Genomic DNA, 18,647 nt, shown 5'->3' on the forward strand with positions numbered 1-18,647 from the left:
TATAGATTCCATATAATGTCATTTTAAGTGGGTTTCTATTATACAAGTCCACATTCTCCAGGTAGATATTTCTTGAAATTCACTTGTAGTTCATATTCTTGAGTTTCCAGTGTTATGTTTTCAGGAAGATATGCAAAGTGTGTTTGATGTATAAATGTAACTATAATGACATTTGTCTTAGCAAGAAGAAATGGAATAAGAATCTAGAGCTACCATTATCAATTACATTAACTGTTGATATTAAACTGAAACCAGATGTGACTTTGTTTCTTAGGTTTTACCAGATGTCTACCAGATGCAAACAGATCATCAATAATATTTGGGAAAAAACACAATAATAATTCATGATACAACAACAATACACATTATTGTGATTACATGAAATCTATTGAAAAATAAATCAAAGCAATACAAAATTATGACTATTGACTTAAAATTTACATTTTGGTATACAGAATTTAATAAAGAATAAAGCCTTAAAACAAAATCATTGTGTCATTTTAAAATCATTAAAACTTGCTTTAGCTCACTGTGTCAAAATTCACCATTTAAAAGAACAAAATGAGCAAAGAAGAAAGAAATAAAAAGTGTATAAGACATAGAAGGTGCAAACACAAACAGGCATTCGTTTTATATAATACAAAACAAATAAGGATACAAACAATCATTGACTAAACTGGAAATAAAGTGTAACTAAACTAATCCATCTTAACAGAAAAAAAATGAACCCAAGCTGCTTTCAATCCTTTCAAGTCCTACAAACATTCAAAACTATTTCAGCACTCATCCAAAAAAAGAAAACACGTACTATAAAAGATGATTCGCCCAATAGCATACCTCACTGTGACGTAACAGTCCAACATTCAAACGCATAAGGCAATTCACGTAAGTAAATATGAGAAAAAATAGATTAGATTTTCGGTAGCTCACATATTAACCCTAATGACAATGCCAGAAATAGTTCAGAGGGTATGCTATGATGTTAGATTGTTCACTGGGGCAAAAAAGCCACCGAAATATTTTGTTAACTACATCGAAGCTTAGTTTAAGGTAAAAGCGAACAATCAATTGGTTAGAACATTTCTTATGTACATTTGGATAGTCCGTTTAATTTTAAAAATGTACATTCATTTAAACATACTAAAATTGGATTTACTGGAATAGAGGACAGATGCATTCTATTTCCATAAAACACCTCCAATTTTTTGAGGCTTTAAACACATGCAATATTTTTTTGACGTGCAAAATCTAAATCTATTGTAAAATGAAGACAAGCTGTTTTGATGACACAAAAATTCTTTACAACAGACTAATATATAAAAAAAATGTATCTCATGTCATTGCACATGAAAAGTACTCCAGCCTTAACAGTGCATTTGTATAGTTCATGGTTAACATAACTTCAGAGATAATTGCATTGAACTACTCTTATTCTACACTGATGAATAAAAACTGTGAGTACAATCAATACTAGGCCTATTAAATATTACGGACTGCAAGTATTCTCTGCTAAAGATTAAGATATACCACAGATTACAATATTTTATAAAGTGATAAAATAATGCTTTAACAATGACATGAACAAATGCAACAATTAAATTTGAATTTTAATTACATTTCAACTGCAACATTGAAAAGGATGAAACCATTTGAAAACAACAAACCATTTTTATGAAATTAAATTGAAAGATAAATATGATTAATCATAAAACTGTAAACTACAAAGGGTGAACATATAAGCATCTTAAACTTGCTCTATTGTGTTGGAAACCTCTATAAATCCACAGTTTTGCTTAAAAGAATATTCATAAAAATTATTTGAGTTGCGTGTATTGAAGAATATTCACTGTAAAGAGAAGATATATATTGCACAAGTATGATCAATGGAAATGAGTGGAATAATTCACTCGGTATAAGACATGCATTGGTAAAGTAATAAAATCCTTTAAAGTGTCGAGCACATAATAACGCAATCGAAAATTCTGAAGCTTTGTTCTTGTATGAGTTTTATTCAAAAGAGCACTTCTTTTAATTGCTTAAATCTCTTAGAATCTCTTCCAGCAGTAAATTGGCATACATTAACAAATAAAAAGGACTGGTAGGTAATGCAGACTTTTTCAAATTGCTGGAAGGCATTCATACTTTGCATATTTATGTAATTGAAATCTATAAATCAGTTTTTAGATTGGGTGTAAACTGCAGCCAGATTGCATACAGAATTATGGCACATAAACATGTTTTTAAATTAAGATTTACACAGAATCTTAAGATTAATGGTTAACCTATATAAAAGTGTATATAAAAAAAGATACAAAATGTATTTTATATATCTTTTATAGGAACATACTGCATGGCAAAACAGTGGCTATTTCCATTCTGATTAGTGATTACCAGAATATACAGACTTTGCAATAACAATTAAGTGCTTAAAGAATGATTGCTCGAATTATTTTGCAGATGGAATAATAAAACTATTTTTTTAGTTGGTAGGTTTGCAAGGCGGTAACATTTTCAGAGATTAAAAAGGCTTCACTTGTCAATGCTTGATAAAACGATTAAATCTTGTTTAATAAAAGCTCAGTCGAACATTCACTTAATGACAACAATCCTCATCACCGGAAAATAAGAATCTTCCTCTTTCTCTTTGGAACACAAACATCATGAATATCAACACATCACAACCATTTATGTGAACATTTTAAAGTATTTCATGTGCCTGTGACCTGCAAAGGCATTCCTACCTACTCTTAGAGAAGATGCTGATCCAGGCCATTTTAGCAGCAGGGCCAAAGTCAAACTACTTGGCCTATCACATTATAGTCCCGATCAGCCCTTTTCAATGAGATGGCTTTTTGTTGGCTGAGGAATTGTCTCTAATCAGTCAAATATCAGCATACAACTCTGTCTTCAATTCTATATTGTGCAACGAGGACTTTTGTTCAGCAGTCGAGTGTGAACAACTGTTCTCCGATTTCTCTTCAAACCAGCTGTCCAATGCTCTCTTTCCTTCAAATCTGCCGATAGGGGGACCATTAATAGCCAAAGTGAGCAGATCGTTTGTCTGCTCCAGAGTCAGTCTTGAATGGTTATTTCGGCGCAATTTCTGCAAGGACCCTCTTCCTTTGTCGCAACATGCTGTTGACGTTGGCAAGACCCTGACCACCTGCAGGATGTGGTTCAGCAGAGGAAAACGTTTCTTGTATCTGAATATATGACTCACTACCTCTTTAAAACCATTTACACTACAATAATCTGCTTTTAAATCCCTCCATTCAACCACTAGTCTTCCTCTGGCATCTATTCTTTCTTGTGAGATCTCACGGCCAGATGAGGGGATAGTATCCAGGTGGTCAAAAATTAGAAGGATTTCCTTCTCTCCATATGCACCAAGATCATCCCGGTTAAGAGGCCAAGAGACCAGGTCAAGTACCTGACAAGCCTGGACCAATGTGCGGCTGCGTCGTTCAAAGTGTTGGGCCAGAATCCCTTGGCTTCTCTGACAGATCTTCTCTCGGATCGACTGGAACTTTGACTCTGCAACGCGTAGGTTCTTGAGGTCCACACCATTGAAGCTCTCCCGAAAGTTATCCTCAAATTCCTGGAGGTACTCCCCCGGGGAGTCCACCAACTGCCCAATCTCATGAATGGCATCCTCAATTTTTGCATCTACCTGGGATACCAACAGATAGTCCCCCTGGAAGATAAAGGCAAGTCTTGAAACAACGGCAATGATGTCCAACAGAAAATAGATCAGCTTTACTGATTGGTAGTCCAGTAGGAACTGTAGAAGAGAAAAGGCAATGGCAGCAGCATCACCTCTCTGGGTTTGGCTGCTTATGTTCTTCAAGTGAGCAACCACCTCCAGGTAATCCTTGATGAGGGCATTAAGGACATTTGGCTCCCCTATTATCCAACGAATCGCCCTTATATCCCCAAGAAACTCTGTTTCCTCAGACAGAGTTGGCGATGTTGACCTCAGCTCGGCCATCATACGTGGCGAATACCGATAGAAGCTAAGCAGCTGCTTCAAGTTGTTCTCCAAATCCTCCAAGCAAGAGAGCTCCTTGCCACTAATGGCATCAAGTACCTCTAAATGGGGACGATGGGTCATCACAGGTAGACACAACAACCAAGGGATTGTCTTTCTCATGGCTATGTAAAAATTGGCCCTCAAACTAGAGGAGATGTTGGAACCATCTATTCCCAAACCAACCACTAACATGTCCTGAAGTCTCAAACCGAGAAAACCAAAGGCACGATCCACTGCCTGGATGTAGCCTTCCACATTGCCTCCGCATAGCTTCTGTAAGGAGAGGAACTCTGTGGCAGGCAACCCATCGGCGGTTGTGAACTGCACATAAACGGCAACGGTGTCAGCCAAGAGGTCATCATTCTGTCCATCCATGATGATGCTTACAAAGGGCGAAAGGCGGATCTTCTCCACCAAGTCCTCTTTTAATGCTCGAGCAATGTGTTGGATTATAATCTGACAGTCATTCTCATTCATGTATTGATCTACCACTTTCAGTTCACACTTCTTCATGAGCTCCGCCAGGGGACGCAGATCGGAAAACGGCCGCCCTTCCAAAGCCAGGTGGTGGGCAACATTGAAGAGAGTCATCATGTTACGACACATCTCTTCGTTCTTCTCCGGGTGCATGCGTAGCTTGTAAAGCTGCAAACACTTTTTGTGAAGGTTGCTCTGGCTGTGCAGTTTAATAGTGTGGATCTTGAATTGCTTGGAACCGATGATAAAAGCAGAGGTACGGGAGGACTGGACGGTGTATTGCCGGCAGACATGGCACCACATCTCATTCAGTGTGGGCGAATATCGAAGAAACCAAAACTTCTTCAGCCACTCTTGTTTGAAGCGGCGAATCCGACGACCTGAGCTCATAGAGAGCTTTGTAGACCCATCGGTAGTCACCATGAGGTCAGCAGAAATAGATTCATCAGCAGAATCAACATCCTGGTCATCATCTTCAAGGACGACTTGGATGGACGTCATGGCTTCTACAAAAAATAAGCAAACAGAGCACAAAATTAAATTGAACACCAATACCAACGCAAAATAAGTTTTTTTTCCCCCAAGAAACAACAATTTACTTTTAGAGAAATTCTCATTTAGAGAATGGATGTTCATACCTACATACCTCATTCTCAAAACAGCTCTCATTTATCTTAAGTTCTTTATCAAACAAATTAAGATACTAATATAATTCTCTTTACAAAAGAATCTCAATACACATTTTTAATTCATAATCAACTAGAGCAGCAAGCACATTTAACCATTGCAGGTTTTGTAAAGAAAACACGCACTAAAGATTTTAATAAAGGTTTTAATTAGGTTTGCACTTCCATTGAAAACATGTCAACAAGTATGGCAAAAGAATCAATGGCAAAAAAAAAAGCACAAAATAACAAAAGATTAAGCATCTTTTGACTAAGAAACTTAAGCTGTATCACAAAAGCCTAATATATAAATCAAAATCTATTGCAGAAAGGCCCTCATCCATGGCAACGTTCTATACCAGGTGCAAACCTACCTCGGAGATCTTCACTGGGGAGAGGCTCAGATGGCGTTGCACGCATATTTTCGGTCTGCCCATGTCCTCTCAGATGAAGCAATTCAGCCTCCAGTTCACGAATTCTTCTTTTCAGCCTTACACAGTTCGGGCAGAAAGATGTTGATGGTCTATCACCACTCAGAGTCACCTCTTCTTCCGTGTTTTCTATTTTCATACACTTTGCATCAAAGCTACTCTCAAGATGTTCCATGGAAGCCAATCCAGAGGTGAGGACGGACTCTTTAGAATCTAAGTCAGGCTGGCTGAAAACCTGACCGACATTAGTTTTTGCTCTTGGAAAAGACAAGGTGCTGTTTAAGGGGTTGTTCGGAGTTTGATTGGCCTCCAGAGATGCTTCCAGGACATCTTTGAAAATGAGGTCGATCTTCTTTTTCTTGGCCTGGGGCTGGTTTTCTCCTTCATCGTTTCCATGTTTACTGAGGGTTCTTCTGCCTTGCATGGCAGATCTCAGCACTGGACCTCTGGGCTCCTCCTGATGTTGGTCTTCCAATTTCACAGCTTCAAGACAAAAGAGCTATGTGTCATTAAGGGGAATTAATGCAACACAATCAGGATATTTAAAAATCTGTGTACTGAAATATCATAAAATATGGAGGCTAAGGCAGGGTGAGTTGCAAATTCTGGTATAAAGGAAGGAATATTAACCTATTTCACTCACCTGGTGAACCACTGATGGTCTGGAACATCTCTTCGGGGTACGTTTTTGTGGATCGAAAATGCTCAATATGAAATGTATGGATTGTAATGATTGAAGATATAACATTATTTTCTTTAGGTGAAATCTCATGAAACCTTTTAAGAACTTGTACGCATCATACAGTATTTTACCTCAAAAGCAAAACAAATTTAATATTTACATTGTGTAACAATATTTCTAATATTAACTTTCAATTAAGCACCTCCTCAATTGTCATTACCGTAATTACACATTTAAATTATTACGTAATCATTGATCATGGTAGATTTTATTGTACTGTCATGAATTAATGCTGATTTAAATAAATTAAAAAAGCATTTACAGTTGATACTCGGAATTGAAAATTTGAGAGGAAAATGTGCTTAATTGTGATGATCATACATTTTCTTTATGCAAAATATCATGTTATTTTTCCCACTAGATTTTGGGATGAAATGCGACCTTGACAATAGAGTCATGAGATTTACACATTTCTCAGAGATGATGATAATGTTTTGCTGCTTATAGTAGTGTTTGTATTTTTAAATACCCTGTTAATATCTACTAGAGCGACAGAAATCTTGAAGTGCATTTCACTCTTGTAGGCTGGCATTTGCCAACACATCTATTCCAGAGAACTATATTCTTATATATATATATATACATACATACATATATATACACAGACACACACATACACACACAGGCCAAAAGTTTGGAATAATGTACAGATTTTGCTCTTATGGAAAGAAATGGCATTCAACTGATCACAATGTATAGTCAAGACATTAATAACATGAAAAAATTACTTTTATAATTTGAATTTGTTTTTCAGAACTTCTTTCAAAGAGTTCTCATCAAAACATCCTCCATGTGCAGCAATGACAGCTTTGCAGATCCTTGGCATTCCTGCAGTCAGTTTGTCCAGATACTCAGGTGACATTTCACCCCACACTTCCTGCAGCACTTGCCATAGATGTGTTTGTCTTGTCGGGCACTTCCCACACACCTTACAGTCTAGCTGGTCCCACAAAAGCTCAATGGGGTTAAGATCCATAACACTCTTTTCCAATTATCTGTTGTCCAATGTCTGTGTTTCTTTGCCCGCTCTAACCTTTCCTTTTTGTTTTTCGGTTTCAAAAGTAGCTTTTTCTTTGCAATTCTTCCCATAAGTCCTCCTGAGTCTTCTCTTTACTATTGTACATGAAACTGGTGTTGAGCGAGTAGAATTCAATGAAGCTGTCAGCGGAGGACGTGTGATGCGTCTATTTCTCAAACTAGAGATTCTGATGTGCTTATCCTCTTGTTTAGTTGTACATCTGGCCTTCCACATCTCTTTCTGTCTTTGTTAGAGCCAGTTGTCCTATAGAAGACTGTAGTGAACACCTTTGTTTCAAGCATTGAATAGCCTTCATTCCTCAAAACAATGATTAACAGACAAGTTTCAAGAGAAAGCTGTTTCTTTTTTGTTGCCATTTTTGACCTAATATTAACCTTAAGACATGTCATTATATTGCATAATGTGGCAAAAATAAAAAAAATATGAACCAAATAGCTTTCAACTGTGTTTGATATAATGGCAAATGATTTTCTAGTATCAAATTACTTTTTTCAAATAGTGATGGTGCTGTTTTTTACATCAGTAATGTCCTGACTATACTTTGTGATCAGCTGAATGCCACTTTGGAGAATTAAAGTACCAATTTCATTCAGAAACAGCCAAATCTGTACATTATTCCAAACTTCTGGCAGCCAGTCTCTATCTGTTGTGTGTGTGTGTGTGTGTGTATGTATATAAATACAGTTGAAGTCAGAAGTTTACATACACCTTAGCCAAATACATTTAAACTCAGTTTTCACAATTCCTGACATCTAATCCTATAAAACATTCCCTGTCTTATGTCAGTTAGGATCACTGCATTATTTTAAGAATATGAAAATGTCAAAATAATAGTAGAGAGAATTATTTATTTCAGATTTAATTTATTTAATCACATTCCCAGTGGGTCAGAAGTTTACATACACTTTGTTAGTATTTGGTAGCATTGCCTTTAAATTGTTTAACTTGGGTCAAATGTTTTGGGTAGCCCTCCACAAACTTCTCACAATAAGTTGCTGGAATTTTGTCCAATTTCTCCAGACAGAACTGGTGTAACTGTGTCAGGTTTGTAGGCCTCCATGCTCACACGCTTTTTCTGTTCTGCCCACAAATTTTCAATAGGATTGAGGTCAGGGCTTTGTGATGGCACTCCAATACCTTGACTTTGTTGTCCTTAAGCCATTTTGCCACAACTTTGGAGGTATGCGTGAGGTCATTGTCCATTTGGCAGACTGATTTGCGAACAAGCTTTAACTTCGTGGCTGATGTCTTGAGATGCTGCTTCAATATATCCACATACATTTCCTTCCTCACGATGCTATCTATTTTATGAAGTGCACCAGTCCTTCCTGCAGCAAAGCACCCCCACAACAAGATGCTGCCACCCCCATGCTTCACGATTGGGATGGTGTTCTTCGGTGTGCAATCCTCACCATTTTACCTCAAAACATAACAATGGTCATTATGGCCAAAAAGTTATTTTTGTTTCATCAGACCGGAGGACATTTCTCCAAAAAGTAAGATCTTTGCCCCATGTGCACTTGCAAACTGTAGTCTGATTTTTTAAGGCAGTTTTGGAGCAGTGACTTCTTCCTTGCTGAGCAGCCTATTAGGTTATGTCGATACAGGACTCGCTTTACTGTGGATATAGATACTTGTCTACCTGTTTCCTCCAGCATCTTCACAGGGTCCTTTGCTTTTGTTCTGGGATTGATTTGCACTGTTCGCACCAAAATACATTCATCTCTAAGAGACAGATTCTCCTAGAATCCTCCTGAGCGGTATGATGGCTGTGTGGTCCCATAGTGTTTATACTTGCATACTATTGTTTGTACAGATGAATGTGGTACCTTCAGGCATTTGGAAATTGCTCCCAAGGATGAACCAGTCATGTGGAGGTCCACAATTTTTTTCCCCTGAGGTCTTGGCTGATTTCTTTTGATTTTCCCATGATCTCAAGCAAAGAAGCACTGAGTTTGAAGGTAGGCATTATAATACATCCACAGGTATACCTTCAATTGACTCCAATTAGCCTATCAGAAGCTAATTACCTAAAGGCTTGACATCATTTTCTGGACTTATCCAAGCTGCTTAAAGGCACAGTTAACTTAGTGTATGTATACTTCTGACCCACTGGAATTGTGATATAGTCAATACATTTTTTTACAAAAATTACTTAGTAGATGTCCTAAACGACTTGCCAAAAATATAGTTTGCCCATATGAAATCTTTGTAGTGGTTCAACCGAAGTGTATGTACAATTCTGACTTCAACTGTACATACATATACACACACGCACACACACACATATTGTGGTTCATAACTATTAAAATTAGTTAAGGATTAACAGTTTGTGACTAGTCTATTAGAAGAGTCAATGCAAACAGGGTAAAATGTCTTGCTAAGCACACAGTGCTGATAGGATAACAGAAGGATATTAGTAATATTTCTAGTGCAATATTTGTGTTAGCAGCCCAGATCCCTTTTGGGCTACCACTGTTATTTCAAGGTAAGTTCATTTCAAAACCTTTCAACTGATTTTAATTTGGCATAATTTAAACTTTTTTCCAATCAGCAAGAGGTGTCTCACCTGTGTCCAGGTTGCGGTCAATGCTGTACCGAGACACACTCTGCAGTTGTCTCAGGTAGTCGCTGCTATACCACACGCATAGTTTATCGCCCACTGTTAGTCTCTGACACACTTGGAAGTAGATCTGCTCGCCATGTTGAATAGCACTCAGGTTAATTTTGCTCTTATCAGAGGAAATCTGAATAAACCTGAGAACAGCAAACAGATTTAAATAAAATGTTAATGTGTCTAGAGTGACTAAAATAACATTTTGCACACAGCTATATGCAAAACTATTATGATAAGTATCCTTACTACCTCATCCAGTTTGCTGTAGCTTCTTCACTCCCATCAATGAATTTATATGTGTTGTCCTCATTAACTATCTAAAATAAATATAATTTACATTAAAATTTACTTTTTCCAATAAACACAAACTCAAATACATAAAAAATTTAATATTAATGCTAATTAAGGTGTGTAAATGTAAAACACAACCCACCATCCATGAGTATGGCCCAGAAGGTTTATCAGAGGCCATTAGTTGGCCTTGATAAGGGCCAAACAATGCTCCCTTTGGTATGTTTTCATCCCTACAGCAGACATCCACCTTATCACGCTTTCTAAGTATCTCGAAGCATGAGGGTACAGTGAGAGCTGCCCGGTTGGGCACCCCTGATGCGACAGGGGTGTCTGGCACAAACACAGGGGGCCCATGGGTAGGGCATTTTTCCAAGAAATACTCCTCGCATTCTTCACAGACTGCATGTGTAACATTTGAGCAATAATGAGTAAAAACAATAAAGCATGTTTCATTTAGCAAAATGCTACTCCACACTATTATAGCGTAACTTATGCAATTTTATACAAAATAACAATAAAAACATATCTTATCTGATGTCTCATTTTCAATGACCTACACAATACTTCTATTTTTGTTCAAGTAAATGATACTTACACCAGAAATTGGCACGGTGCTCATGGTCAACTTTTAGTTTTTTGTTTGGTCCCTCAGATGGCATGTCATTTGGGGAACTGGGGAAAAATAAGGCAAAACTACTGTTTTCATTCTCAGGCAATGCACTTTAAATATTACTAGTGTTATTTTTATTAGTATTATTAAAATATATACAATTTTAAAAGGCTTACCTGGAGCTGCAGTTGGCCTCAACTTCCAAGGAGTGCTTGGCTGGAATAGTGGAGGAATCTGTCATGATTTTGGCAGGACGGAGAGGTTGCTGTGTGCCCCTTTTCACTGCAACATCCTAAAGGTAAAGTAAGAGAGGGGAATTATAAATATAATAATTATAAAGGACAAAACCATTCAGTTCAATAGTAAATATGTAAAAGTAAACATACAACAATCAAACAATAGTTTTGGCCAAGGGAAAATGTAATTCATAATTTATATAAAATTAAAACATATAAAACATGTATCAACCTGTCCCAACCTGACATGCACACAACCTTTCTGTTAAAATATAATCCAATATGGTTTTATTGCATTTACTTCAATTCTATTTTAATTAGGTTTTTTAATATTATCCAAAAGAACAACACAAAATACAGAACAATTGGACCTTCACCACCCCAACACACACACACGCATATTATATATATATATATATATATATATATATATAAATATATATATATAAATATATAAATTAGAAATATATATATAGGTACAGTCACAGTTATTGTTATATATATATAAAATCATAATTTCAGTCATCATTATTTTACATTCCACATTATCTTTTTGTTAACAAATTGTATAAAGGGGGTCCAAATCTTATTAAATACATCCACTTATCCTCTGATTATATATGTCAGTTTTTCCAGAACAAGATTAAAAGACATTTCTTTGATCCACTGAGGTCTCTGGGTATTTTTTCCATGTCAAAGCAATAACCCGTTTAGCCTGTATTAAACTAAAATCTATATGCTTACATTTTCTTGCACTTATAACAACACAGGGTAAATATTCAACAAGCAAAACTTAGCTTCCAATGGAATTTTCTATTCAGTTAGTTCACAGATCACATCAATAATCTTTTCCAGAACACCTGTAACTCTCTGCATTCCCACATGCAATGAAAAAGTGTGCCAACCTCCTCACTACATTTTATGCAATTGTCTGGAATGCTGGGATTGAACCTGTGCAGCTTAACTGGGGTAATCTAAATTCTAAGAAGCCATTTATATTGTAGTAATTTGCATCTAGTATTGATGGATTGAATTTGAGCCAGAAGGCATGATTTCTCCCACTCTTCTCTAGAGATTTCCACCTGGAGATCCCTCTGCCATACTGAGAGGTATGACAAAGAGTTTTCCTTTGATCCTGCCAGTAGAGCTTTATAAAACAATGAAATAGTTCCCTTGCCATGTGGTTTAAACTCATGTGGTTTAAGGTGGTTTGTTCTAGGGTAGAGAGTGGGGTTTTGAAACTAGTGTAATATTGGAGCTGTAAATTGTTTAAAAATTGAAATTACAGGGTTTACGGCATTACGTTGTCATGGCAACGAAGTTGTAAAATTGGATATAGGTTTACACAGAAAAGGTTAGTAGCAAGTTTATCACTCTAAAATCATATTAATACACATATTGGTTATGTCTTGTCGCTATACTTTTGAAACAGCGGGTATTTTCAAGTTTACCAGTTGGCCCCATACACATCCATTGTAAGTGCCTTCTTGTAACACAGATTTTTGCTTCTTTTTTCACCAGCTCACTTAATTTGTGATTTGTTTGTTTTGTTTCTTGATTTTTCATATGAAATTAATGTTACATTTTACTTATTTATTTTTGCTTTTACATAGCCTACTACAAATCAGCAAAGTGAACAAACACTGGCGCTAGAGCCGCACAGCATGCTGGGAAACCGCGGGAAGTGTCCGCGAGAATCCCCAAACGTTCATTCCTTCCAAAATATTTTGGTCAGAGAGCAGCGCTGTGATTGGCCAACTTGGCCGTCGCTCACGATCTACCCCGAGCTTTGGAAAAAGACGAGTGCACTAATACAGATAGGGCAACGATGATGTCTTAAAATAAAATAAAAAACTTAGTTATGTTCTTCAAAGCACTTCGAGGAAAAAGTTGCAAAGTGAGGGTGAAATCGATGACTGTACGCAACGCTTTCCGCCAGCTCTACCTCCGTTTCGTGTCTGCAAAGCTACTGGCAATTTGCCGAACGCTTTCGGAAGCCATTTTCATTGGCCACATTGGCTAGTGAATGCAACTCACCGTCTGTAGAATATACGCAGTGCGTCGGGGGTCTTCGGTTGTCCTCTTCAGCCGCGGTGCGTCTCGTCTTCGGCCGCTTCGAGAAACGCGGCGGTGACGCAACGGTATGGGGGGCTTTCACTAGTCCTGGGCGATGCAAAGTTTATCATCTCCAAATGTTTGCAACACTGTCAGCTGCTTCTCTCTCTCTGCTATGACCACCATCTTTTTATTACAGGAAATGACATGGAAAACGGAAGAAAGCGGTGTTTCTGCAGACCTGGCACAAAATTTCAGGACAGAGAAAGTTAGATTGTGGGTAAAGTTTCCTGAGGCAACGGGTTCACGTGCTCGTTTGTGGAACGCGCATTCCGGAGCATAAAGCAACGGTTGTGTGCCAAGTTTTCACTGTTAAAGAACGAAACAAAAAAATCCATGTGTTCCCTTCATAGTATTATTTTATTCCACACTTTTGTCTCTCCTCATATCCATCTCCATCTACTTTAAGGAATAAATAAATACAAGTTAAGCTCAGTCTACAGCATTTGTGGCATAATGTTGAATACCATAAAAATAATAAAATAAATAAGTAATAATAATAATTTAGACTCATCCCTGCTTTAAATAAATAATACAATTTTTTTTGGAAGGTTTAAAAGGCAGAAATGTGACACTTATAATTTTTTTAAAGCACTTGCATTAATTCTGTTAAAACCCATGTGTCATTTGAGCTGTAAAGTTGTTTAAATTATAATTTTTTGTAAATTTAGGGTTTGTTGACATTACATCACCATGGAACGAAGTTGTAAAATTAGCTATAACTTTACACAGAAAAGGTTAGAAAGTGATTTTATCACACTAAAATCATGTTTACACACATATTGTTTATGTCTTGTGGCTATATTTTTAAAATAGTGAGTTTTATTGTTTACGGATTGGCCCCCATTAACTTCCATTGTAAATGCCTCATTGTAACCCAAATTTTTGCCTTTTTATAAAAAAAATTGTAAGAAAAAGAGGGACGAGTTGAAGTAATTGTTTTTGTGGTAATTAACATTATGCTACAAATGCTGTTGATTGAGCTTAACTTGTACTGAACCCGGAATAAGCTGTAACAGTTCTAGAACTTCACGTAGCAAATTAGCATTCTCAAACTTAGCTTGTATTGACAACCGCCAAACTGCCTGCAGCTAATTTATTTTATCACCGTTTACAGACACTAGAGACAGGATTGCACCTATTGCATTAATATTTTTCAGGAATTGGGGATATTTTCAGCTTGTCATTTCTGTAAATAATAATTATAAATTAATCGCTTACAGCACCTTTAATGTTCAAAATTTGTTTTGTAGATAAGCTCAGCCTTTGCATAGACTTTATACAATTATACAAAAACAAGATCAACTTAGATTCTTAGTCATAGATTAACCTCTAATATGTCTTTTAGGACATCCAGTCATTGCATCATTTAAGACAAACGAGAGACAAACTATTATTTTGTCAATTTATTAACAAAATGATAAAATAAATAAATACAAATTGATCAAATGCTCCTAATATCAATTTCTTCCCATGTTCCCTACAGTATTGTCAAAACACTGCATACAAAGGACTCATCACAGGCTCAATACAGGAGAAAGAGGTAAGAACCAACTGACTCACTCACAATGTCAGGCGAACAAACGAGGGAAAAAAAGATCAAAGAGAGAGCTCAGTAACAGAAAAAAAAATCAAAAAATAAACACACTCCTTTTTAAAATCATTATGAAAAAATACAAACAATTTTACAAATATTCATATTGTGTAATAAATCATTTACACTTAGTTCAGCACACCAGGTGAACTTATTTCTTTTCTTTTTTTTTTAAATAACCCATGTCGCTACAATGTATCCTGTTTTGTGTTTCATCAAGTGGAAGATTTTTTTTTTCTGAAATTTTTTGTTTCTTTTTTGCACGCGTAAACAAAAATGTTTTCCAATTGAACAGTTGACTGTATATGAGGTAACGCGCGCACACACACACTCACACACTCCTGCTTAAACACATACGTACACACTCACACACAGTGCACAACACCAGGGAAGTCACGACAAGGAATGAAATGCATCAACAGTACAAGAAGGCCACAATCATCATGACTGAGTATATAGATTGAAAAGTGAACAAAAACTACATTGAAACTACAATGACTTCGTCACTGTGGAATTATGATGCACCATAAAGATATGGATGGTCTACCCACTATTAAGATCAAGGTGCTTGGATGAACAAATGGAATGGGTTTAAATTTTATGCATAAAATGTACACTGACACCTTTAGCCTTTCAAAAGTTCTAAAACCAAAATATTGCAAAGCCATACAGACTGTCGGACACAACTTAAAAAGCTGGCGTAAAGCGTCTTCCACAATAAGCTAGAGCAGAAATCAACAGTGACAAAAGTTTGTAATGATATGTATCTCGAATGCATATAAAAAGGCTTCCAAATAGCAAAATGCATGTTTGCAATCTCTTTGGGTATACTGACTTAAGAACTTGAATGCGTGGCTTTCAGAAGTCCCTCCCCTTCCTTCTATAGGCCCAACCCACAACAGATTACATGCAATCTGCAAGATCAGCCATATTAAGACCATAAATATCTTTTCACGATCTCCGGCACCCCCCATTCCCACCCAGCGCCCCAAGATAACAATGACATTCAGTGTGGTGTGCTAGCAAAGGCAGTCTTGAATGACAAGTAACGGTCCATGAGATTCGTACACAGCTGAAACTTCACATTTCCATGTTTTTCAGCGCAAATGTCACACAAGAGCCCAGGATTATGGCCAGCAATTCATTTCCATTTTTAACTGTACATGAATGAACTATACTCTACAGATGCCATTGTGAAAGTGTAAATTGTTCATTATTTAAACAAAGTGATGTACATATGTATAATGTTTCCTTTTGGCCATTCATCTTTGCCAGACATGAGAAATGGAAAGTGACACACAAGTTCACATTAAAATCTTTACAAAATAAACTCAAAGCTAAATGCATATTAAAAAGTCAAAACATTAAAAAATTTGCATAAGGCGGCATGCTTTTTGTTGAACCAAGATTACAGGTTTTGTTTGTTTCTTTTCAAGCCCTGCTCGTAGCCGAGGCTGAACTCTAAATACCTGATTCAATCGTGTTGGAGAGATGAACCAGTGAAAGAAATGTGTGTAGTTTTAAGAGCAGGACATTGTGACATTTCATAGTAGTCACTAGCCTGAACAGTCCTGGTTTGTGATACTCAAGAATGGAAAAAAAAATCCCCACAAAACTCCTGCACTTTACACCAAATGATAACGTAAAAACAAGCAGACACATTAGTATTTTGGAAAACAAAACCACAGTAATACTTAGGACATTCCTATAAAAAGTGCATAAAGACAGGAGACTTCCTAAAACAATTTCTGCATATAAATCCCAATGAATGTCAATCAAAAAATGCATTTTCTTTTCACAAGTTTCACACACTTAATATTTTGGTGGCACCAGAGCGCTCAGATAACTCAATTTAAACATATAATAGGGAACATCTTTTTTCACAGACCAATTTTGGGCAATCACAAAGATAAACTTTTTTTTAGCATTAAAAACTCTCAAGGCAACTCCTTAACCAAATATACTCTAGAGGGGAACTTCACGGCAGATAACTAGGTTTAAAAAGTCAGACAAGACCAGACCAACACAAGCACATCACTTCAACCAGTTCACTTTAACCAATTAAATTACAACCTGCAAATGTGCTTCTAATTGAGTTTAACTGACATGAGATATATGGCCATTTTCTTTCAATACTTTTAGGGAAAGACATGAAGGTGAAGGCTAAGTGATTCGTTTAAGTACGGAAAAGGCTGAAGGCACTCTGGGCACCTGTACAGGAAGGAGTAAAGTAGTTTTGTTTAGAAATTCTTTATAGACTTAAAATGGTGACTTCTGGAAGGCCTTTAAAAATCATGTCGGTATGTTATGCCAACATAATGGCTATCACGATATGAATGTTTATCCATCATTAACCAATCCTGGCTCAAAGGGTAGGAGAGTACTATGGGAATGTGTCAAGGATGAGAATGTACAAATTTCACAGTAGATTGTGAGAAATTGCAGCACATTTCGGAAATAACCACCACAAAATCATTGAAATCCTGACTTAAGATAAATTCATCATAAAGGAAAAACAAAACACTAAAAACACACAATATATAGAATTCATATTTTGGTAGGTTATACCTCATGGTTAAACAGTCAGAGTTAGCTATGCGTTGTCCTTTTGGAATCAACAATTATAACGTATATTTTTAGTACGTCCTAAATAAAAAACGTGGAATTTGATATGCGTATATTGTTCAATCCTAGCTTGAGTGGCTGTCACCATTAAGGTAAAATGGATATGTTATTTTGGAATGGCCTGACGAACACAAAGTGGTGCCAGTCATGCATTGCTATTAAGACATGATATTACCTGCGACAGAGACGTTAGGAACGTTAGCAATCGGCCATTGTTTCAACTATCAGGTTTTGTTGGCAAGCATTATAAAAACCAGTGGATGAGTCCATTGAAAATTTTTCTCCACCGAATGGAAAGTCTCTTCAGGGTTCTTAGTGCGTTTGCTTTAGTTATCTGCAATAAAGCTTGTGCTTTAATTGAAGGGTTCTCTGTTGTTTTCTTATTACTCAATTTGGCTCATACATCAAACCCTCAAGTTTAAGACAAAAAATTGACACACATTGTCATTATTGTTTTTTCAAGAGATAGAGAGAAAAATTAGGATTTTGGAAAAAATGGGGATGCGACATTTCCATTCTATTCTAGACTGCACACAGTTAAGAGGATATATCCATTATTTAGGATTAAAAACAAAAACTAAAGTATTTGGCAGTTCAGAATTCGAACAAAAACAGACAATCATTATGCAACGGGCATCTCTGCGAGACTGAGAAAGCTGCTTGCATAATTTATGCCATTAAACACCTTTGATAACAAACAACTGTTTCCTGAAACAGAAAAGCACTTATTTTTTCAATGAAGACTAGGAAGACCTGAATATATTTTCCTATATAAAAAAAACAACAACAAATACTTCGATTTAGACAGGGTTGTCATTTTTTCCCTTTAAAAAAAAAAAAAAAAAAAAAACACAAATAGCATCCAATACAGACACACAGACTTACAAACAAGACTCATTCAATTCACAGAACCAACACCGCTTTTCAAACTAATCTACCACACATGATTTGATTCGGCTTCTGGTGTAGCTTTCTCTTCCAGCCCTTAATCAAAGACCTTGTGAGGCTTAGCCTTACGTTCTACCACTGTTTAGCCTGAGATGACTTGGAAACGGGTCCTTAGACTGGACACTTCCTACTTCTAACTGCTAAATGCAAGAGGATGCAGAGTGGAGGAGAGAAGTTAGAGGGGTTGCTATAGGCAGTCCTGGCCGAGTCCTGATTTTGTTTAA

At 36.6% G+C, this 18,647-nt stretch overlaps 1 protein-coding gene across 2 annotated transcripts; it reads right to left on the reverse strand.

Annotated features, from left to right (window-relative positions):
• Window positions 1-13,379, reverse strand: LOC127640387 (zinc finger protein 862-like). Of its 2 annotated transcripts, XM_052122903.1 has the most exons (8): window positions 13,179-13,379; window positions 11,082-11,197; window positions 10,891-10,967; window positions 10,435-10,694; window positions 10,251-10,318; window positions 9,954-10,141; window positions 5,547-6,086; window positions 1-5,013 (listed from the first exon to the last, which is right to left on the reverse strand). In XM_052122903.1, the coding sequence occupies exons 2-8, from the start codon at window positions 11,144-11,146 to the stop codon at window positions 2,882-2,884; spliced, it is 3,330 nt and encodes a 1,109-aa protein (XP_051978863.1). In that variant the 5' UTR covers window positions 11,147-11,197; window positions 13,179-13,379; the 3' UTR covers window positions 1-2,881. The 2 variants fall into 2 exon arrangements, with proteins under 2 accessions (XP_051978863.1, XP_051978864.1); XM_052122904.1 differs by lacking the exon at window positions 5,547-6,086.
• Window positions 13,380-18,647: the final 5,268 nt, after the last annotated feature.

The sequence above is a fragment of the Xyrauchen texanus genome, chromosome 49 (assembly GCF_025860055.1).
Source record: "Xyrauchen texanus isolate HMW12.3.18 chromosome 49, RBS_HiC_50CHRs, whole genome shotgun sequence".
Classification (NCBI taxonomy): domain Eukaryota; kingdom Metazoa; phylum Chordata; class Actinopteri; order Cypriniformes; family Catostomidae; genus Xyrauchen; species Xyrauchen texanus.